The sequence below is a fragment of the Amblyomma mixtum genome, chromosome 10 (assembly GCF_055824585.1).
Source record: "Amblyomma mixtum isolate Tamu chromosome 10, ASM5582458v1, whole genome shotgun sequence".
In the NCBI taxonomy this organism is placed as follows: domain Eukaryota; kingdom Metazoa; phylum Arthropoda; class Arachnida; order Ixodida; family Ixodidae; genus Amblyomma; species Amblyomma mixtum.
The window spans coordinates 113,722,048-113,745,505 of NC_143021.1; the positions used below are offsets into that span (position 1 = coordinate 113,722,048).

A 23,458-nucleotide genomic window follows, 5' to 3' on the forward strand; every position below is an offset into this window, starting at 1 on the left:
CGCATGCACAACTTTCTGAACATTCTGCCTCTGTTGGTCTGGCTCCCATGCATTTTGCAGGGAGAGGGTAGTTTTTGAGAGCCAGGCTGATGGAGTAGTCCTGTGCCTTTTGCTTTGTTTGTTTGCTTCTTTTCATCAGGTGCAGTGCTAGCAAAAGCTGCGAGGAGAAATTGAAGAAAACCAGGTTTAATGGGAAAGCTGTGATTGGGCAACACCATTCTTACAGAATTGCTGGTGTCTGTGTCAAGAATTTATGATTTTGTGCGCATAATTATACCCCCTTTTGTACCTGGTGAGGTGTTTTCTGCCTTGTGAGCTATTTCTTTTTTTCTTTCTTCCAGGAGCTTCGTCAAGGCTGAGTTGGAGCGGTGAGTCCCGGCTATTTCATCTTTCTGTCACTCTGCCTCACTGGTGATGTGGTTGCTCCGCACTCCTTGTGCAGGCACTCACTTCATGTGGGCCGCGATATGTGGTTGCCAGGAATTAATGAAATGATTATATTTGAAACCAAAGGGTTAGCAAAAAAAGAGTGCTTTAGAACAGTCTAAACTGAATTAGTTTTCATTTTTTGATCAACACTGGCCCAGTGTAACATTTTTGCATTCCTGGCCCGTCATGTGGACCTACGCTGTGGGAGTGTGTTGCAGTCCGTTGGGTTCACACAATTTCATTCGGTATTTTGGGGAAGATAGCAATTTGCAGGCCTGCTAGTTTGAAGTAACTTTACTCATTTACAGCTTTTTCTGTGACAGCTTAGTGAGTGCATATAAACTCAGTCAAGCAATATGCTCGTTTCTATGCAGGTCAAAAATAAAAAGTGTGGACCATTTGCTCTGAACGTAAAGACTCCCGAAGTCGGCTTTTTTCATTCGTAGGTGCTCTCAACGGTTGTGAGATGCACCGTGAGCAATTTCTTCTTAGTCCGAATTTAGCTAAGCATGTAATGTGAGTGGAGGAACTAAATCTGCAGTACTTGGGCTTTGGATTTACCTCACCGTGACTTTTATTTATTTGTTTATTTGAACCTCAAGGGCAGGGCATTACATGAGAGGTGGGTACATGAACAGCGGGTAACAATGACTGTTGTGTGGTATTCATGAAGGTGACATGGTTTCCTCAGTGGCAGCTGGAAGTGAGCACAATCAGGATGGAGGGGAAACTGTGCTAGAAAAACGAAATTTGGTGTCAATCAATGAGAATAAAACTAATAAAAGCACTGCAAAGAAAGCACTTCTGTTAGTATATTTACATGTGCTGTCCTTGCAGTTTGTGTCTTACTTGCGCATCATGGCACTGGCAGCCTGAGCGACACACTCCAGTCTCGAAGGCAGAGAAGCATAAAAAGATTCAACGAAATTTGTGTCCTGCTGAAGGGGCCGCGATACCTCTTGTGTTGTTTGCCACAGTCGCACTGTTGTGGCTGAGTGCAAGGATTGGTTGGAAAGGCTGACTTTCATATGGCTCGAAACATGTTCGATAAGGTTTAGGTAGGGGTGTGCGAATAGTGGTTTTTTGATTCGAAGCGAATTCGAAGCGAATAGCAATTTTCTTTGAATAATTTCGAAGCGAATAGTTCGAATAGTACTTCTGGCACTAAAAAGAGGCTGAGTGACAGTAGGCATTTCCAAAACCATTTATTTTCCCAACACACGATGCCATTACACACTGCACTGAGGCTTTATTTAAAACCACACTTCAAAATTTTAACACCTAGAGTGAAGAACAATTTTTACTGGCAATTTATACTGGAAGAACAACTTTTACATTCCCAGACTTGCATTCCCTCGAGCAAGAATGGAAACGGCTGTACAAAACTCGCGCCGCAAGCGAAACGTCATTCGCACCGCTCGCGCGTCCTGGCAAAATTGTCCCCGGTAGTACTTCCGAGCAGCACTCAGCATCGCGCTTCCATCAAGAATGCTCTCAGCCTCCAACGTATGGGAGTGCCCGAGTTGCGGCGACGGAGTTCGGCACACCACCGAAGATGGCTCAATGCCCTGATTACGGCGGCGTTCCGTTCCCATCAACGCGCAAGCAGTCAGAATAGCAAGAAAAGACGCCAGTCGTAGATGCCGAGCGTTAACGGCAGTAATCCTCCACGGGTGCACAATAAGCTTAGCGTTATCACACGCTAAAGGCGCCTTTCCCATTGACGTAAGTATACACTTCGGCGACATCGAGTCCCCGCGCTGCCGCTGAATTTTTCGCGCCTCCGCCGGTAATATGATGGCTTGCTTGAAAGCTGCCGAGAACGGTCACTCATGTTCCGTACGTACACATGATTCGTCACCAGGCTGAAGCGATAGCGCGGTAGGGCTGCGTGTTTATCTTCGCATCTGTCCTATCTGGTAATCTTTTCCGACTCTAACGGGAAAAAAAATCGAGAGGCGGTGGAGCGGGCGTGGCTTTGGTGCTTATCTGATCTTCCAGCCAGCGTACGCCCGCGGCGGACGCGGTTGTTGCGTTGTGTGACGCGCGTCTTTTTTCGTTTTTCTTTCTTTCCTCTTATCTTTGAACTCTCCTCTATCTGCACATGGCAGCGGTGGTGGCTCGGCTAGAGCCAGTCGGCAGGCCCGTACACTTTCCTTTTCATCCTTCGCTCAGTCGCAACAACAACAACAGCAAACTGAGGTTTCTTGTTTTGAAGCTTAGACGACTGATGGCTGTGCTCTTCCTTCTTTGCGTCTGCCTCGACACGGTCGCAGCGACGCGGCTTATGGCAGCCTTAGTGCGGAGGCTCGGAGACGGCCAGAACGCAGGATCTTCCACAAGAGCGCGTCGCCCTCACCTTTATTTCGTTTGTAGCTGGGTTCGCACCCCGACCTGGTTGTGATTCGTGTATTGACTGACCCCCGAGCATTGAAAGCGCGATAAAAAAAAGCCATCTATGCGGCAATACTCGGAACTGAAACCACATGAAGCAAGCGGGCAAGCGCCCCAGAAACACTATTTGCGCGAGGCGAATACTTCGAAATTTCGAATACCGAGAATTCGGTTCGAAGCGAATATCGAATACCGTGCTATTCGATCGAATATTCGAAATTATCGAATATTCGCACACCCCTAGGTTTAGGTCATCATCTTTTGGGCACCATGCGAGGCACATAACACCTGGCTTCTCCAAAAGGCTTGCCACAAATTTTGGCTGTGTGCACAGGGGATAGATCCTGTTGGAACAGGTAATTGCCATCCAGATGAGGTCCATTCAGTGCATAAGGAATCATCGCTTGGTCTAATATTGAAGTAAGTGGCACTGGTGAATTTTCCAACAATCCTCACCAAGGGCCCAAGGCCATAGCGTGAAAGCGGACCCCACACGTTCACGGCTGTGCGTCCGCATGATGCAACGTCCTTGATGTTTTACGAGCTAAAACGTGTGCACTCTGTGTGCCATACTCTCTGTTGCTGATTGCCGTGGCTTGAAGATGTTGATTCATCAGAAAACAGCACCTTCTTCCACTCGTTCACCGTCAGCCACGGTGGTCCATGGCAAACTTGAGCCGAGCTGTTTTGTTAGCTGTTGTGTACAGTGGTTCCTGGGTGGCAATACGACTTCGCAGTCTGGATTCTTTAAGTCTTCATCGCACTGTGGTGCCACTCACATAGCCGAGGTCAAGAGCACTGCTAACAGCACCAATCACGCTAAGATCCTCGGCTTGGGTGGTGCAATGTGGTCGGCTGTCGCACGGTGCATCTTCCAGCTGTCCTTCGGTTCGATATGCTTGGACGATTCTGTTTACTGTGCACAACGGCTGTCCTGTCACAGAAGAAATACATACATCACTGAGGGTGGCTTCTTAAAGACATTTCCACAATTGTCTTCCGCTCGCTGATAGGCACCCCAGCCATCGTTTCGCCTTGGAATGGAAAGAGGAGCTTTCCGTCTGTCGCTGAAGCAAAATGGCAGCTGGTCTTCACCCAGAATAGCAAAAAAGTTGTCGTCTGAAAAAAGGGATGGTCACAAGTATCCCAATCAGTCACTGCAAGCAAAAGCAGAAATGACGATGCAAAAAAGCACCTTCCTTTATAAATGCATGAGGCACATTGCCCAACCCTACGATGATTAAGCGTGATCACATTGAGGTGCAGACGCAATGTTCCACGTTTGCAGAAAGATGCGTGGGGCAGGGGGTGCAGGCAGAATGGCCAACGGGTGAACCCTCTCCACTTGGTTGGTGAAAGTGGCTGCCGTGTGGCACCACAGGGAGGGTTCGAGGCCATTTACTACGCGCTCCCGCATTCTTGCTCATATTGCTGTTGATAGTACCAGCCATGCCTAGCAAACCAGAAACCTCTCAGAGACGTCTAGCTGGACGTCTCTGAGAGGTTTCTGGTTTGCTGGGTGGTGCCTGTTTTCTTCGACTGTTTTTTTTCGACTCGCATGTCGGAGAGCACTGCCTCGTTTACCATGGCTATGACTGGTGACACAATAAACACTCATGCTAGCATCTATTTTGCAGTCTTCTGACACCAGGCCCCTCTCGCAGGACTTGATACTCGCGGCACTTGGCCAGATAGTTCGATAACTCTACAGGCAACGGGAGCTCACTCACGCTTTTTAAGCGATACGGGCCTTGACTCGCGTTTGTAATGTTGGCAAGTGTGCCTTGTCTTTATTCATCTGCCTCCTCCCATCATCATCATCATCATCCCCGATCGTGACACTCTCTTCTCTCCCCTTCCCGTTCCCCAGTGCAGAGCAGGAGGCCAGATATTCATTCTTCAGGCCAACCTCTCTGCCTTTCCCGTCAATACACCCTCTCTCTTATTCATTCGAGTCTGAGCCGATGGTTTTTACAAGCACGCTAGATTTAAAACTCGCATGTCAAGAATGCACCTCCGCCAGTACTATTGCTGGGCCATCTTTCAGTGTGGCGCTGGCATGATACGTAGCTGATGCCTCAGACGTAGCATATCACTTCACGGCTGTTTTTGAGCAAAAGAAACTCCTCTTGGCAGCGGACAGTTAGGAGAAATTTAAGCTGCAGCGAAAGTGCAGCGTGGACAAAACGAGTGCTTTTTTGGAGAAGACGAGACAGAGCACCTGGAAAGTGTTCCTGCAACAAAGGAAGCGTTTTCAGGAGCATAAAGAAGACATAATTAGTAGGCCATAATAACTTTGAGCAGAGTCCACGCACACACAGCTCCTCCGAGGACACTGTGGGATGAGGAAAGTGGGTGAGAAAACACCCAGTGATGGACATTCACACGATCTCATGATCGGTATTCACTTGACCCAATAAACACACAGTTACTGCTTTAGGTCTGTGACCTTTTTTTGTTGATGTGCATTTGAAGGGATCTTGCTTGTTTGTTTGTTACCTTTACCTTGCCAATATTTCATGGTTGTCTTGCGACGGAGGCCAACTTGCACTCTTGTACATATGGTTGCTTTGTGAGTGCTGATGCCCTCCTTCCCCCAGCATAGGCACAACAGAAGAGGCTTTTGCAGCATAGGTGAAAGCTCTGTTTTCATTTAAAGTAGCCTATTTTCACTGAAATGTGGTCAATGCACACCAGCTCGTCTTCAGTGTTGCCTTAACAGTTCTGTGCAGTGCAGCGCCCTCTGAGTGTGTGCCTCTCCTTCCCACAGCCACCGGCCAGCGTATGGCAACTGCCTGGGCGCCTTTGCAGCCACTTTCCCCGTCGCATTCCTGGAGCCTGCGCACAACAAGCACAACCCATACTGCATCCACGGCAAGGCCCAGGAGCACTCGCTCGAAGCCCAGGGTGCGTTCTCTCGCACTGTGCTAGCAGTGATTTCTGGTGTGGTTTTTCATGTTCACTATCACTCACCTGCCTAGGCGACTTCTCTGCAGAGCCCAGGGGTGAAGGGGCAGACATTGACTACAGCAGAGTACAGTGGAACCTCGATTATATGACGTTCAGGGGACCGCGCGAAACCGTCGTATAATCCGGGTGTCGTATAATCGAAAATCAAGCGTGATATTTTTTAACGTCTGAACTTCGTCATCTTTTTTTTTTTTTTTTCGGAACACAAATGCAGCACATTTTTGCCGGCAGAGGGCTAGTCTTCAGCAAACAAGATAAAATGGCCATTGAGGCTGCCGTGAGCAGCGGGGCAGCGGCTCCCGCAGTTTTCTTGATAGGTGGAAAGATTAAGGCGCACCGGTTATCGACTGGCTAAAGTGTGCCTACCATATTTACTCGATTCTAAGCACCCCCTTTTTTTCACGATCGCGATGCCCAAAGTGAGAGGGGGTGCTTAGATTCGAAAAATCTAAACTGACCCCCCCCCCCCCCCCCCCGGGCCCCTCTTTTCGCGGCGAAATCTCGATGAAACGGGTGCGAGAAAAAACATTTTATTTAGGAAACATTCAAAAGAAAAATAGCTGCAGACAGTTCTGTGCCGCCATCTGTCTTGTAGTGTCGGAACGCAGCAACACAAAAAGCGCCGTGGACGCCGCTGTCCTCGCTTCGGCGAGCACGGCCTCGCCCGCTTATCTGTTTTTTCGGCAGCGTCCGCTCCGGCGGACGCATTTGTTGCTGTTGCTGCGACGGGCGTCTTATCTTTTCTCTTTATCTTTCCTCTGATCTTTCAACTCTCCCCTATCTGCACTTGGCAGCGGTGGTGGCTTAGCTCGAGCCAGTAGGCAGGCCTGTGCAATTTCCTTTTCATCCTTCTCTCAGTCACAACAACAACAACGCGCAGGCGGCGCCTCCTCGGGACTCCGACTGCACAGGCTCGACGAAAAAGAGAGCAAGTGCACTTGGCGGTCTCGGCAACGCTCTCTTCCGCGCAAAAAAGGGGGTGCTTAGATTCGCATGCAAAGTTTTTTTTTTCAGAAATTTTTTTACGAAAATAGGGGGGAGGGGGGGGGGTGCTTAGATTCGGGGGGTGCTTAGAATCGCGAAAATACGGTACATCCCGGCCTGCGTTTGCTGACGACCTTTTTTGACGGACGGTACGAGCCAGACGTCGTCGTACGAAGCGGGGCCCTTCTAAAATTTGCGTCGTATAACCGAGGTTTTTAATGCATTGTCTCTATGGGGGCTCTGCCGGGACCGCACAAATTCGTCGTAAAATGCGGGTCGTCGCATGACCGGGGGACGTATAATCGAGGTTCCACTGTATGTGGGCAATGCAAAAAATAATGGCTGATGGTTTAGCAAAAAAAAAAAAAAAACATGGATGCCTCAAAGTGTACTTGAGGGGTGTCCACTGACCCTCTGACCCAGTTATGCCCCTTTCATTTTCTCAAAAGCCAACAAGTCTTGCCTGATTTTGAGAAAAGGGAAGGCTCATAGCTACCTCAGTTTGTGTGCAGGTGGACGCCACTCACAGTGTGATTGGGTTGTCCCCTGCTGTCATTCTTTGTTGGTTTCTGTGTTTCTGCTGGGCGTCTCACATGCTGCTGTTCTCTGATTACTTGTTGGTGGTGCTGGTTTCACTTGACCAGGCTTCACACATGCACAGAAAGCTGAGAAGTCCAGCTAGAAGTGCTTTCGCAATAAAAATATTTAAAAATTCATGGTCGATTTAGCATGGTTAGGCCAAGTGTGAATTAGGTGTACTCGTGCTTTGATTTTTTATTCTGTTCGAGGCTCTGTTTAAGAGCGCAGTGTGATAACATTATGTCCTGGATCCATTTAGCACAGATGGAAGACGATGGAAGAGATGGAGGACGAGAGACTGGAAGTTAAGCATGCGGGTTGTTCACCTGCAGGAATGACAGAGTTTCCTAATGCACTGGCCAGCAAAGCTGATCTGTTTTGCACTGCCACGGGGTGGAAGCCCACTCGCCTAGCATGTTTTGCATAGTAGGCCATAGAGCCTGCTGGCAGGATGCCTTCAGACAATGGCAAAATTTGAGATGGGGGTATTAGGGCTAGTGCACTAAAATGGTATCAGTTATGCATCCATTTTATTTATACAAGTACCTGCAGCGCCCAGGGGCATTACAGCAGGGGGGACAATAACAGTAAACATATACCTAAAACGAGCATGTCACAAATATTGAAAATAAACAATAAGGCATATTTGTCTAAAATAAAATAGAACACATCACTGAAATGTCAGTCCGAGAAAACAAGTTTTGAAAGGGTGGAAAGCCTCTACGACAGATTGGCCGCCAGGAAAGACTCAAATTGTTTATCCGTTTTACATTGTTCTATGCTCTTGGGAAGCCTATTCCAATGTGAAGAAGTATGTGGAAAAAAAGTTACGAAACACATCAGTTCGACAGCGCGGTACAAGAACTTTCAAGTTATGATCGCGGCGTTCAGAGATGAAATGTGGAGGTAGAATATACAAGCTCTTGTTTATTCCCGTGAGATCGGAGTATATTTGGATTTCGCTTTCAGTCATACAGGGCCCTGCAGTGGGCATAGTCAGGCTGATGATGATGCTTTTTCGAAATTTGTGTGACTGTATCCAGTTATGCATAAAACATGTCATAATGAACTTCTTTAGCTTGGTAGATGAGTTTGAGTCTATAATTATGGTGGCTCTGGCACGTTCGTTGCATAGTGGACAAAAATTTCATGGGCCAAGTTTGATGAATTTTAAGAAACAAAAAACTAAACTTTACAAACAGACAAAAGCCACAAGGCTGAGGCTGATAGTTTCACTTCAAAATATTTGGGATACGTATTCTTGTTATATAGTATCCTAATTTATTCTTAACCAAAGTTGGCCACAACATCAGGGCATGTAAGTATGGCATTCTACATCTTTGTGATCAAAAATTTTCTCTACTTGAGGAAAAACTTTTTGACGAAAGCCAATTGCAGATCCCTTTATTCTAGTCATCAGGCAACAACATATAGATATATATCAAGTAAATTCAAGAGGTTGACCAGCCAACGTTTGTGTGTGGAACCACCCCATTAAGAATCTGTGCCATTCTTAATAGAAGATAACTCAGTTTTTAGCACTTATGTGCGTGCATCTTCTGAGTTATCTCACTTGTTGATTGCTGCAGCTGTGATGGCCACGCTGGAGTCGAGCATGCCGACGCTGGACGATCTCATGGGGCAGGTGGAGAAGTTTGTGACCGGCAGCGGAAAATACACGGAGCAGCCGTTCATCATCGACGTTATGATCCCCATGTTGTGCAGGTGTGTGCTGGCACAAGCTTGTTCACTTCATTTTTTTTTTTTTACTGCAGTCAAGGGCACATTTGCCAGTTCTGCAGTATTGTCAGTGTTAGCGTAACACGAAAGAATAGTGCAAGGAGGAGAGATAAGCACCGTTTATGTATCCACGAGAAAAGTATTCAACCGCTGTATCTTACCGGTACTCACCTATGGGGCACAAACATGGAGGCTAACAAAGAAGGTTCAGCTTACGTTAAGGACAACGCAGCGAGCTGTGGAAAAGAAAAATGATAGATGCAACATTAAGAGATCGGAAGAGGGCGGAGTGGGTGAGGGAACAAATGCGGGTTAATGACATCTTAGTTAAAATCAGGAGGAAGAAGTGGGCTTGGGCACGGCATGCAATGCGAAGGCCAGATAACCGCTGTTCCTTAAGGGTAACGTAGTGGGTTCCAAGAGAAGGCAAGCGTAGCAGGGGACGGCAGAAAGTTAGGTAGGCAGAGGAGATTAAGAAGTTTGAGGGGATATGGTGGCCGCAACTGGCAAAGGACAGGGTCAATTGGAGACACATGGGAGAGGCCTTTGCCCTGCAGTGGGTGTAGTCAAGCTGATGATGATGATGATGATGATGTATCCACGGCGCCCTCTATGTGGAGAGATGCAAACTAGTGTTGGTGCTGTTTGCAGCTCCGCAAACTGCTGCCACAGAATGTCCCATTTCATAGGTGCGGCAGCAATGAATAGTTTTGTTTTTGCTTTGCATCTCTGTAGTCGAGCGGTTAGTTCAGTGGGCCTGTTATAATGTTCAGTAAACAAGATGTGTGATATTGTCACTTCATTGTAAAAGGATTACCTTATCCAAGTTATTATATTGGAAAAACATGCAAAATTTCCCAGGGTTCTTTATTTGCTCATTTTTTTTCTTAGGTCATTATAGATGGGAAAATATGTTTTTTGATTTGGTTCCTGGTCGTTATTATCGTAAAAAAATTATAACGTATCATTGGTTTTACAGAAACTTTCCATCAATGCATGCCACAGTTATGGTTCTGAAATGCACAGTATTTGCTTGCAGAGAAGCACTGAAACAAAAAAGTCAGCAGCCTGCTCTGTACAGCCTGCTAAATTCAGCAAAATTCAGCAAAATACTAGTAAAATTCAGCCTGCTCATACTAACAGTTCAACCCAAATTGAGCTTGAATAGAATAATAGTGGTAAAAAGTCAAATTCAAATTGGACTCAAATACCATGTTTACTCACATAACGAGTGCACTCACATAACAAAATAACTAGTCTACCGCGTGTTAATTGCCAAATAAAATTCTAACAGTAGAGCAGATTTCATTCTGCGTATTAAATGCACCTCCCAAATGAGCACTAAGTCTTTTCTACAAAAATGTCCGGCCGACCTCTCCACCTTTCCCTCATTAAAATTCCTTTCTCTCTCTCTCTCTCTCTACAAAAATGTAGATTCATTATGCAGACAGTAGTTTGAGTACTAAAAATTGTACACAGAATCGTTGGAAACCAAGTCAAGGAGGGCATTGAAGATGCCAATTACTAATTTCTTTCTCAGCACTACGTTGGTTAGACCTAGGATATGCTTCAGTCAGTAGTGGCAAGCCAGAATTGCTGAGCGCGTAATAATTGGCCTGAATTTAATGCAGTTTGAGAAAAGTGGGCATGACATTCATCGTCCCCTTGTGTGGTTCACTCAGAATGCTGTTCAAGTCATACTTAGGACACATTGGCAACTGCCTCACAGCACAAAGTGTGTCTCCCAGTTCATGTACTGCCACATTCACAAACTTGTATGATGCTGGCAGTGACCCCATCGTTTTGCCAAATGTGCCATACTGCTCCGAACGAATTAAGCTCCACCATCCTGATAAAAGCAGCAAAAATTGTGCCAAATTGCTCCAAACTCGCTGCTTTCGCTTTAGGTGGCTCCGCGCGCCAACTATCCAGGCAGACATAACATTAAATTTCACCGTTGTTTCAAAAGGTTAAGGTCTGTTGAAGCCCACTAACGAACATGACTGTCACGCAACATTTTTTATATGTTCCGAAGTTCGCAGCACAGTTAAACCTGGGTATAACAAAACTGAAAAAGAGTCAGAGTTTTTTGTTGCATCCAGGTTTTCGTTACATGCAGTTTTTGTAAGAAGCGTCGAAAGGACACTGCAGAACAGAAACCAAAATAAGAAATAAATGTAGGTGAAATCACCTTGAAAATGTTTACAGAAGACAGTGTTACTCGATGTCATAAACGTGCAAAAGCGTTTTGTAATCATGCTTGTGGCGCCAAATACCAGCACTTCAGTGGGGGCGACATCGGAGAACTGGGAAACTTCGTAATATCGAAGAATTTGCTATATGGAGGTTCGTTACATCCTGGTTTAACTGTTAATGGGCAAAAAGCAACGTTGCAGCATTGACTTCCATGGTGAACTTTTTATGCCATATGCATGCATGAACAGTCTTTGGGCCGGCAAAGTTTTGTCCAATAAGTACTTTCATTTGGATGAGTTGGTTCATAGTGCTTTAAATCAACTATACTTGCACAAAAAATAGGGAAGAGAAGAGTCGTGGCTACGGGACAGAGCGCAAACTTCAATGTCTGCGATTTATTCCGGGTATAAATGCAGATGTGTCTCAAAAGTAAAACCAGTTGGAAGTTTGCGCTCTGTCCTGTAGTCATCTCTTTTCTCTTCCCTGTTTTTGCACAAGTGTAGTCGATTTAAAGTTTTGGCACACATTTTGGAACCATTCTCGCTTACAAAACGTGAGCTGCACACGTGTCGAGATGGAGGCCAATCTGAAAGCTAGATGTGGATTGGTGGGGGCATCACTTTTCAAAGGCGTTTCCCATGCAGAGGTTAATAATGCCTCGTTTCACGAGTTTAGAATGAGTTGATGTATGAGGTAGAAGCGGTTTGTTGGTGCGAGGTGAATAGCACCAGTAAATGTGGTTGTCCATGAATTTAAGCCGAATATCGAGAAACCTTATCTCTGAGTCAGTAGGCATTTTGCTAGTCAATAGTAGCGGGTGAAAACACCCTTGTACAATGGTCAAAATGTCTGAAGTAACGGCATCGAGGTTCGATGGTGTGCAGTTAACAAGGAAGAGAAAATCATACTGTAGCAGACTGGTGTGGGTGTTGGGACATGTTGTTAAATATAAACAAAACTGTTCACGTCACCTTCACAAGAAAACGTGCTAATCATCTGTATAGGTATAGAATTCATGATTTTTCTCTAAACATAAGCAAGTCATTTAAATATCTAGGCGTCTTTTTTATATCGGACTGACGATGGAATAAGCACATTAATTATATTGCGAATAAGGCAGCATCACGTTTGGGTTTCCTACGGCGGAATTTTAGCCATTTACCAAGTAACTTAAAAACACAACTGTATTTCAGTCATGTACGCTCCATACTTGAATATGGATGTGTTTGCTGGGACCCACACACATCTGAGTGTGTAGGCAAATTAGAGAAAATTCAGAATAGGGCTGTTAGATTTGTTCTTGGTAATTATAATAGGCAAGTTAGTATGACGGAACGCAAACGAAAACTTAACTGGCAAGAGTTGAAGGACCGTAGAAGGTACATCAGACGGAAATTTTTTCATGAGATTTATTATTCAAAAACTGGCATAAACCGCGAAAAATATATCCAGGCACCTCATTATGTATCAAAGCGACTGGACCACTGCTTGAAGGTCAGGGAATTTCCTTGCAAGGGTGACGTCTTGCGTTTTTCTTTTTTTGTTAGAACTGTTCGGGACTGGAACAGTTTGCCATCGAGCATTGTATGTATCGTATCTAATGATGCATTTTTCCATGCACTGGAATAATTGTTTGATACCTATAATGAAGTCTGTACCCCCCTGCTGTAATGCTCTGCGGGGAGATGCAGGTAACAAATAAATAAATAAATCAACAAATCTACCACGTTTGCAAACAAACAACCACGTTCGCTGGTGGTATTCACCTTGTGCCAACAAACCGCTTCTACCTTATACATCAGCTCATTCTAAACTCGTGAAACGAGGCATTATTAACTTCTGCATGGAAAACGCCTTTCAAAAGTTACGTACCCACCAATCCACATCTAGCTTTCATGAACAACTCGCGAGGTTCCTCGAAGCAGGGTACCCCAAGTATTTCGTGGGTTCAGTCGCCGAAAACCTCCTGAAAAAGAAGCTCCGGAAAGAACCTAACACCACAGAAGAAACGAGAGGCAAGGTGGCTGTCATTCCTTACGTCCATTGTCTCGTGCACAATCTCAAGGAAATAGGGAAAAAGGCAAACGTTCGCGTGGTGTTTTCAGCTCCACAAAAGCTCAGTGTGTTATGCAAAAGGTCCGCGCCCTCCGCACATAGCTCCCAAAAGCAGCAGTGTACTATCCGCCACAGGAAAAGATTTGTTAAGTGTACTGAGGGCATTGTGTACAATATTCCGCTCTCTTGTGGCAAGCAGTATATTGGGCAATCTGGTAGGTGCTTCGAGAGCACAATAACAACATGAAGACATATACCGGCAGCAATCTAGCTTTGCACTGCAAAGAGTGCAAGTGCGTGCCTTTTTTGGACAGATGCTCAGTCGTTGCTAAGAGTAGAGATAAGCTAACTCGCGAAATTGTGGAAGCTGCACAGATTGCTGCCTTACAAGATAACTGCGTTAGTACTCCGTCCATTTCCTTGTCTAAACGAGAGCTGGCCGTACAACTCAACAGTTTATTGGAAAGCGTGTCAGGTACATGTAAGTGCAGCCTAAAAACACAAACAAAAATGGCCATTGTCATAGTTGTGATGCGTTTAAAATCACGAGCTGTTCCTTGTTAAGAGCAGCTGAAGGTCTACTAACACAGTGATTTTAATTTTTTGTGATTTCAACAGCTTCAATAATCGCGTTCGTGGTATTAAACCTATGACAATGGTCGTTTTTGTTTGTGTTGTTAGGCTGCACTCATATATTCCTTTCCATAAACTGTTGAAAGTTGGCACTTGTGTCGTCGTACTCCTTCTTTGTCTGCGTTTGTTGCCATGCTGTTCTGTCAAGATGTGCTATCAACAGGCCTGCTCTTGAGCCCTCACGAATATATTTACAAACTGCTTTCCAAGCGTACTTTAATTTTGGTGCATAAATGGAAAGTGGCATTCGTTTCTGCTAGTGACATTCAGATTTGACCCACTAAAGGAGTGAAAAATTGATAATCTTTCAGCAAGGAGCACACAGGTTAGCTGGTCGTATTGCTCTAATCGCTTGTGTGTTTCCTATTTTTCCCAGTTATCTTCCCTTCTGGTGGAGCCAAGGACCGGACAACGTGAACCCCACATCAGGGTAAGTAAATGCAAGATATGAATGGGGAGGGATGCAGTCAAACCCGAATATAACGAGCTCGAATAGAGTGAATTATGCTTTATATTCAACACTCAGAAGTTCTAGCATTACGCATGTAAAATGTATTTTTTATAACGAACTACATGTTGGGTATATCGAAAAAGCTTTCCAGTCTACATCAAAAATCACCTCTCTTCCTATGAGAGCCCGAAAATAGACGTTCAGGAAGATGTGTGAAGGCTTTTGGAGGAGGGGGGGGTGATGGAAGCAACTGCCCCCCCCCCCCCCCCCCCCCCCCCTTAGGACCGCCACTGCCTGGTATCCACCGGAGCCTTCAAATGGATACAAGCCAGGGCCCAGCCTAGTGCTTAGCTTTCGTGAGTGCACAGCTGGGAAAAGTAGCATGTGCATTCAAATCCTTCCTCTGTGAGGAACCCTCGTGCAAGCCTTGTGCCTCATGGATGTTTCATTCACTGTCTGCCTCTCAAGATATTTTATTCAGCTGCCGGTTGGGCAGGACAGGCAGAGAAACTCGTGAAAAAAAAAGTTTGAACTATTGTACGGGCGTTTGGCTTGTAGTGTGGAAGTGAGCAGCAAAAATTGACATTCCACGCAGCTATTTTAAGAATGCTGCAAGCTCTTCCACACGTCCAGAGCATGTTGGCCGCAGCCCACAGGATTAAAACATACGAAGCTTGCGCCCACAGCCTACCACAATCAACCAAACCCGAGTAAACACGGGCACAAAGGGACATTAGCAGGCAGCGCTTGTGGCGGCAGTGGCAGTTAAGTGAACTGAAAGACAACTAGCTCCTCATGAACAGGTCACCCTCTATTGTGTGGTACAAGCTGTCTGGTATGCAAACCCTAGTGGTCAGCATGTGTGTGCAACTAGGAGCTGCTGTGCATGGTGTTCATACGTTATACACACTTCACAACTTCACCAGCGCTGCGACGAGGAACAAAGACAGAGAAGGAAGGACAGGGACAAGCGCTACTAACAACTGAAAGTTTATTTGAAAAAACACAGGTTATATACTCACAACTGACAATCCAAAGCGGCTGCGCTTCCCGCAAAAAAAAAGCACGCAAAAGAAAGTTACGAATCTAGATTAGAAATTTCAATTTCAGATTAAGTTTAGACGTCAAGATCAGCTGACTAGGGAGTTGTGTGAAGCCTATCACATTCACAAGAACAGCGACACGTGCGTTAGCACACCATCTGTAAACTGACATGAGCGTGAAATTTCGTATCTAGATTTGTAACTTTCTTTTGCGTGCTTTTTGCGGGAAGCGCAGGCGCTTTGAGTTGTCATTAGAGAGTGTATAATCTGTGTGTGTTTTCAAATAAAGTTTCAGTTGTTAGTAGCGCTGGTCCCTGTCCTTCCTTCTCTGTCTTTGTTCCTCGTCGCAGCGCTGGTGAAGTTGTGAAGATGTACCAACTAGCTCAGACCACGATTTTGCTCATATGTTATAGTAGTACCACACTCCTCTTTAGCACGTACTTTGAAAGACTGTTCAGTGTAGCTGCTCATCTCTTCATGAGGAAACATAGTAAAGTTAGCAACAGCAACTTCAAAAAACAGCCTTCTGTTGAAAGTTGAGAATGTGTAACAAAATATTAAGCCATTAAGCCATAGTAGTTCATTGTAGTTTCAGTAAATTTGTGTTATGGCAATAAAAGTTGGAAGGCAGATACCACAATATCAGTGGATTGTTTTTCTGCAGTTGTTCAGTTACTTTTCTGGGACTGTAGTTGACCACAGTAGTAGTTACATTTCAGATAGAGTAGTTGTAATTGTAATCATCCATCATCAGCAAAAACGTGTGGTTGACAAACTGCGTCCCCATGTCATCCATGCTCTTGTCGCCAACATTTAGCATTGTTTGCCTCGAACTGTGTTCGCTGTATCACGGCGTAACCTGACGATTTTGTGATAGTCAACAGTGCCAGTGAATCATGAATATGAACATGCTGAACACTGACCCTGACGATCAGGTGCACATTTTTTAATCCAGGTGAAAAAAAGAAGTAAATTCTCAAAGACAAAAGCGGGGGTAGGGTACATTGCGGGAGTAAATATGGTGTATAAAATTTGCTGGCATCACAAATATTGCTGCAATATTATAGGTCTCACCGGTGTCCAGAAATGTTAAGTATGGACTGGGCAGTGAAGCTGTCTTGATTCAGTGTGAATAGCACATTTACAGTTACAGGCCTTTAATTGTTCTTTGTCAAGAGATTTTGTAATAACTATGCGATTATTGTGCCTGGCATTTCAGTAGCATTGATACTTTTGTGTCTGAAGCCCCACTGCTTTTGTGAGACCTTTGTGTTTTACATCTGCTTCGCCTTCCCTAGGAACCACGTGACCATGGTCACCAGTGATCACCTGACCAGCCTTTTGAAGAACATCTTGAACCTCCTGCGGAAGACGGTCAACACTGAGGGCTCCCCCTGGATGATCACTATTGCAGGTGCATCAGCTCTTTGGTCGCATTTACCCTGCCGCAGTGGCTCAGGGGTTACGGTGCTCGGCTGCTGGCCCGAAAGATTCGGGTTCGATCCCGGCTGCGGCGGTCGCATTTCAACGGAGGCGGAATTCTAGAGGCCTAGCAGAACTTTTTGCTGGGCTAGAGGCCCATGTACTGTGCAATATGCCAGTGCACGTTAAAGAACCCCAGGTGGTTGAAATTTCCGGAGCCCTTTACTACGGCGTCCCTCATAGCCTGGGTCACTTTGGTATGTCGACCCCCTATGAACCAAACCAATCTTTTGTCGCATTTTGCGTTAACCTCTTTTAGCAGAGTTCAGAGGGCTCTCGAACTCTCTTATGACTTTGAAAGACACTGAGCAGCCCAGGTGGCTCGGCTTCAGTCCCTTCATGCCTAGCATGTCAAAAGGCTGCCCAGTTTCCACCATGGCCAGTCTGCTACAACTGTGGTCAGTTCCAGAATGAAATGTTTAAAAGAAAGGCACAGTGTTTGAGACACCCAAAAAACACTCCACTCCAAGGAACCCAGTTTCAGAGCCACTGCTGTAAAAAGCGTAAGGGACAAACTACACTGGAGACAGGAAAGGGGCAATTGCATTAGGTGCCTTCTGTCCAGATGCTTGCCATCACTGTGGAAGCATCGGCTATCGTTTATCTTTTTTCTAGTGGCATCATCCCGACTGACTGGACTTGTTGTGCCTGTATTTGAGGAAGGGGACTGTAATCAGTTAACCGATTACCGCCTGATATCACTCATCTGCGCATGATCCAAACTCGTGGAACATATTATTTCAAACTACATAACTGATTTCCTAGATACGAAACTCCAGCGTGCGTTTCACAAAGGCCCGTCGACAACCACTCATCTGGTTTCAAAGATTAATACCTTTATGTCTGTTCTCGATATTTGCAGTCAAATAGATGTTATATTCCTAGATTTTAGCAAAGTTTTCGACAAGGTCACACATTCCAGTCTATTATTCAAGCTTAACAAGATGGGTTTACATGGTAGTGTAGTCAAGCGGATATCGACATATCTAGACATGCACTAACAGTTCGTTGATTTCGAAGGCTATTATATAGACGTTCTCTCTGTAAACTTGGATGTTCCACAGGGCAGTGTCCTAGATTCTCTACTTTTCTTAACTTAGGTGAATGACTTGACCACCTGCATTTTATTATTCGCAGATGACTGCTTGCTCTTCAAGGTTGCCAATGACATAAATGATCAATTTATACTTAATGAAAGTCTTAATGCTGTTTCTAATTGGTGTGATCTCTGGGATATGAAACTTGACCCTGATAAAACTGTTCTCATGCCCATCAGCAACAAAAAGTCTTCTTTTCCTTACCAATTCATAATCAAGCAAACCCCGATATCTCAAACTGACTGTTTCAAATATCTGAATGTAAAAGTTACTAACCACGTAATCTAGTCCACTCATATTGATAATATCTACACTTCTGCTCACCGCAAGCTCAGTCAAGTCAGCCACAAGCTCAAATACTGCCCTTCCGACGTAAAACTCCTGGCCAGTAGCTCATTAATCAGATCTCTGTTGCAATATGCCTACGACGTTTGGGATCTTTTCACTAAGAAAGATATTCACAAGCATGAACGCTTACAAAGGTCACCGGTTCACTTCATATACAATCGTTACCGTCACCATGATTCCCCATCTGAGTTAATGAGAATCAGTAACATCAAGTCTTTAGAGTCCTTGAGAAATCTAGCACTGTTAAAATTCCTCATTAAACTCGACTGCAGTCAATTCTGTCTTGACCCTTCAACATACTAGTAGCCTTTATCACCTAGAGTCACAAGGCATTACCGTATAAACATGCATAAGGGCCACACTCGTGTATTGGCCACAGTCTGTTTTCCCAAAGGAAATGATTTTTTAAAAAAATATCCTGAAATATCCTGGCTGCTCTGAAACTTTCCATTACCCACACGAGAATAGCCTTTGAAATGCACACGCCCTGGCCTTTGCGATCAGCTCCGGCTGAAAGCAGCGGTGTGCTTGATCGCGGAGGCCATGCACGCGCACAGGAGCTCCCAGGGGCCGCCCATGGATGGCTCCCGAGGCCGTGGCTCATCGTCATCATCATTGTCAACTTTTTCCTCTGCCACGGGCTCCCGCTCTTTATATCGGCATCAGTATCACCAGTTCCAGCTGCCAAAGGCACGGGAACTGTGGTAGTGTGTTAGTTCACCGTAGTTGCGGCTTTTGTGTGCTGCTGCCGAGCGTTGCAGTTTTGGGCAAGCACCTTAATAGCAACACGGCTGGGTGTTAGCTCTCGGATACGGCAAATGTGCCCGCAGGAAATTCGATGTGGCCGAGAAGTGCGTCCGACAATGCTGAAACCAAAAGGATGCTCTGAAGAACACAGGCTGCAAAAAGCGCCCTGTCCGAGGCAAGCCGTGCGAGTTTCCCGAACTAGAAGAGCTGCTCTGCTATGTGATGGAAGTGCGGAACAATGGCTATGCATTGACAGTGGACATGCTGCGCAACTTCTTGTGGCATGAGCGTGCACCAGAGCACAGCACTAGCTTGGAATCAAAGTACTCTGTGAGTGACGATAAGTGCCGATTGAACGCAGAATAATCGCCACTGATTCCCTGATTGGTCTGTTTTTACTTTAAAAAAAAATTTTTTTTTTTCACACATCATATGTATGGGCCACACCCCGAAAATTGTCCCTCGAATCTGGAAAAAAAAGTGTGGCCCTTACACGCATTTATACGGTAATTACCATACTCATAAACTGGCTCCGTTATTCGCTTGCACAAACATCTTCAAATATTCTTCCTTTTCTAGGACTATATCCGATTTTGAATAATCTGCTATCTCATGTATTTGCTTCCGAAAATCTGCTCTCTGCAATGGAATGAGCTTTTGACTGTTAACTTTTGTTGCTCAGTGTCACAGTTTGTTTTCTGTATTACTCCCTTTTTGCTTTTTTTATTGCGAAAGCAATACTAGTTGCACTTTCAGCCCGTCGTGTAGCGAGGCCGGTAGCTACCAAATTAGCATATTGGATTGGATTGGATTGGATTGCATTGGATTGGATTGTATAACTGATGCATCACCACAAGTCTAACCACAAGCACCACCACCAGCTACACTACCAGCTGAACCATGGCATAGCTACGGATATTGCTTTCGCAATTATCGGGCTTAACCAACCTAAGCCACAGCCAATTTTTTGTTTTCATTACGTGCCAATCCCTACATTTGGCATTGTGTAATGACGGTCCACTGTATGATTCCCCACTCCTGCTGGGGCCTCTGTGGCTTGCAGTGTTGCACAAGTACTGAATGAATGACAACAACGCAGGCCATGCGGGCCAGATTGTGATCAACTCGTCGGAGGAGCTCCTGCGCGACCCTGTGCTGCCCCTGATGGAGAAGGTCCGGCAGTGCGCAGACGCGGTCTTCCACAAGGAGGAGTGCATGCGCAGCTACCTCAAGTCCAGCACCGACGACACCTCCCAGGCAGAGAGCCAGCTCCAGGAGGTGGGCTCCCCATCGTGGCTAGAGTGGGGCCAGAGGAAGCAAGCAGCCTGCGCTATACCGCGTGTTCCGTATTTATCTGTCCCTGTTACGAAAAATTCCGCTGCGCAATCTACTGAACTATATGGGCTCAAAACGCCGACTACAAGGTACCTTATGATGGTCTTCGTCTTTCGATAAGTAAGTTAACATCGAAAATTGCCTGCATTTTCAGGAATCGGTGAAAAACTGCATTCGGCTGCGGCAGAACTTTTCGTCCAGGCGAGCAAAGAAGCCAGTTTGACAGGCTGCGCCATCTGGCGAGCGATGTGAACTTCAAGGAGCAGACGATACGCACATCTGAAGAAACGGCGCGAGGTGCGCATTCTCGCCCCAAGTCAAATCGGTTGCCTCACCACTCGCCAGATGGCGCAGCCTGTCAAAATGGCTTCTTTGCTCGCCTGGACGAAAAGTTCTGCCGCAGCCGAATGCAGTTTTTTGCCGATTCTTGAAAATGCAGTCAAGTTTAGATGTTAAATTACGTATCGAAAGACGAAGACCATCATAAGCTACCTTGTAGTCGGCGTTTGAGCCCATATAGTCCAGTAGTTTGCGCAGGAGAATTTTTTCTAACACGGACAGATAAATGCGGAACAGGCGGTATGAGTGAAGCAATGGTCACGAACCCATTGTTATGTGCTGATGTAGCACACTAGAAAGAAACCGCTTGAATCTCCACAGTGGGCACACCCCCAGTAAAAGCACAGTCACTAAAATTTGGGGAGGGTGACCGGGCTGTCAGCTGTTTCACTCCTTGAGACTCAATTTTATGACATTGCAAAGCATATTTGGCTAAGCTAAAAGGTCCCGCTGCGGTGGCTCAGTGGTTTTGGCGCTCGGCTGCTGACCTGAAAGGTGCGGGTTAGACCCTGGTGCTAGACCCCGGAATGCTAGAAGCCCGTATACTGTGCGATGTCAGTGCACATTAAAGAGCCCCAGGTGGCCGAAATTTCTGGAGCCCTGCACTACGGCGTCCCTCATAGCCTGAGTCGCTTTAGGACGTTAAACCCTCATAAACCAAACTAAAAGGCAGTACAGAGAAGAGAAAGTGGTAATCGTTTACATTGCTGACACATAGTTAGTGTTAATCTCTGCTGCAGCAGAGTATTTAGTTGGGTATTATCTGAGAGCAGCAGCCTCAAGCGATGGAGGCTAGAGACAAACAAAAACTCTTTAGTATATTGTGCCCCTTGTGGTTGATAAGAACAGAGTCTTGGATGGGCGAGAAGCCCTGTGGTGCCTGTTAAGAAGCTTTCAGCAGTGAGTGAACGAAGAATGACGGTCACGTCAGTGTGCAACGGTAGTTTGTAAGTCTCTTTCTGCGGCACCTTGGCAGTTGTGTCACGGAGTTTTCCCAGCTTCTCCATTTCGTCCCTGTTTTTTTTCACACCTCTGCGTGCAGTGCGTGGCATGGATCAGAGGAACACTGTTTGGCACATAAGTGCTAGTTTCTGCTGCTTCACACAGACTGCTCAAGGGTGCAGTGTATCCGGACACTTGGCGTTTGGTCAGCTCAGTGCTGCAGCGGCACTCGGCTTTCCTCCTCTCTTAGTTTTTCTATGCCACTGACACCAACCCTGCAGAACCGGAAAACAGGCCTTGAGTGCTGTTGCATTAAAAGCTCTCTTGCTTTGTGTGCAAAAATTGTTGGGAGCTGCCACAGTGTAGAGTACATACCACACAGACATAGCAGTAATTAAATCACTTTTCTTGGCAGTTTTGTAATGTAATTCATTACTTTTCTGGGCTCGTAGTTTAGAAATCTAATGAATTTTCTTTGGAGCAGTAATTTCATGGAAAAAGTAATTAATCATTAGTGAAATTACCACATTTGCACAATTGTAAGTCACTCGAACGACCATGTACAGTCACACACACAGACGCGCCTTAAGGCTACCAGGAGAGCTCCATGACCATTGCATGCTGTATTGCACGCACATACAGACACACTGCGATTGCTTGAGCAAGTACTTCTCTGACTGCCTTATTAATGGTATTGCCACGTCACCACACTGACAAGAAGTCTCAACTGATGTGTAACAAACCTGGTTGTGAGATTTCGAGAAAACTAGCTTCTGTGGCAGGAGGTGAAGACCTGTCTTTAGCTCAAGGACAACATAGGCGACATGCAATTTATTTCTGCCTACATGCCTCCAGAATGATGATTCAGTTGAACAGCATCATCATCATCTTCATCATCATCAGCCTGACTACACCCACTGCAGTGCAAAGGCCTCTCCCATGTCTCTGCAATTAACCCTGTCCTTCGCCAGTTGCGGCCACCATATTCCCGCAAACTTCTTAATCTCATCCGCCCACCTAACTTTCTGCCGCCCCCTGCTACGCTTGCCTTCTCTTGGAATCCACTCCGTTACCCTTATCCACTCCGTTACCCTTAAGGACCAGCGGTCATCTTTCCTTTGCATTACATGCCCTGCCCAAGCCCACTTCTTCCTCTTGATTTCAACTAGGATATCATTAACGCGCGTTTGTTCTCTCACCCACTCCGCCCTCTTCCGATCTCTTAACGTTACACCTATCATTTTCCTTTCCATAGCTCGCTGCGTTGTCCTTAACTTAAGCTGAACCCTCTCTTTAGCCTCCACATTTCTGCCCCATAGGTGAGTACCGGTAAGATACACCTGTTGTATACTGTTCTGTTGAGGGATATTGGTAAGACTGCCATTCATGATCTGAGAGAACCTGCCATATGCGCTCCACCTCATTCATTATTCATCTAGTTATTTCCATCTCATGATCCGGATCTGCGGTCACTACCTGCCCTAAGTAGACATTCTCTTACTACTTCCAGCACCGTGCCACCTATTGCAAACTGCTGCTCTCTTGCTAGACTGTTCAACATTACTTTGGTTTTCTGCATGTTAATTTTTAGCCCCACCGTTCTGCTCTGCCTGTCTGATTCATTGATCATGCTTTGCAGTCCATGTCCTGAGTGACTTAGCAAGGCAATGTCATCAGGGAATCACAATTTACTT

General features: G+C 45.7%; 1 protein-coding gene across 5 annotated transcripts in view; it reads left to right on the forward strand.

Annotated features, from left to right (window-relative positions):
* The window catches only part of LOC149326706 (ryanodine receptor-like), a 542,398-nt gene that overhangs the window by 358,392 nt on the left and 160,548 nt on the right, over nucleotides 1–23,458 (forward strand). For all 5 annotated transcript variants that reach the window (XM_089563500.1, XM_089563501.1, XM_089563503.1 and 2 more), the window contains exons 75-80: nucleotides 342–368; nucleotides 5,594–5,730; nucleotides 8,946–9,081; nucleotides 14,357–14,410; nucleotides 16,773–16,888; nucleotides 20,248–20,426. In XM_089563500.1, the coding sequence (XP_089419626.1) occupies nucleotides 342–368; nucleotides 5,594–5,730; nucleotides 8,946–9,081; nucleotides 14,357–14,410; nucleotides 16,773–16,888; nucleotides 20,248–20,426 (649 nt within the window). The remainder of the gene's footprint in view (nucleotides 1–341; nucleotides 369–5,593; nucleotides 5,731–8,945; nucleotides 9,082–14,356; nucleotides 14,411–16,772; nucleotides 16,889–20,247; nucleotides 20,427–23,458) is intronic.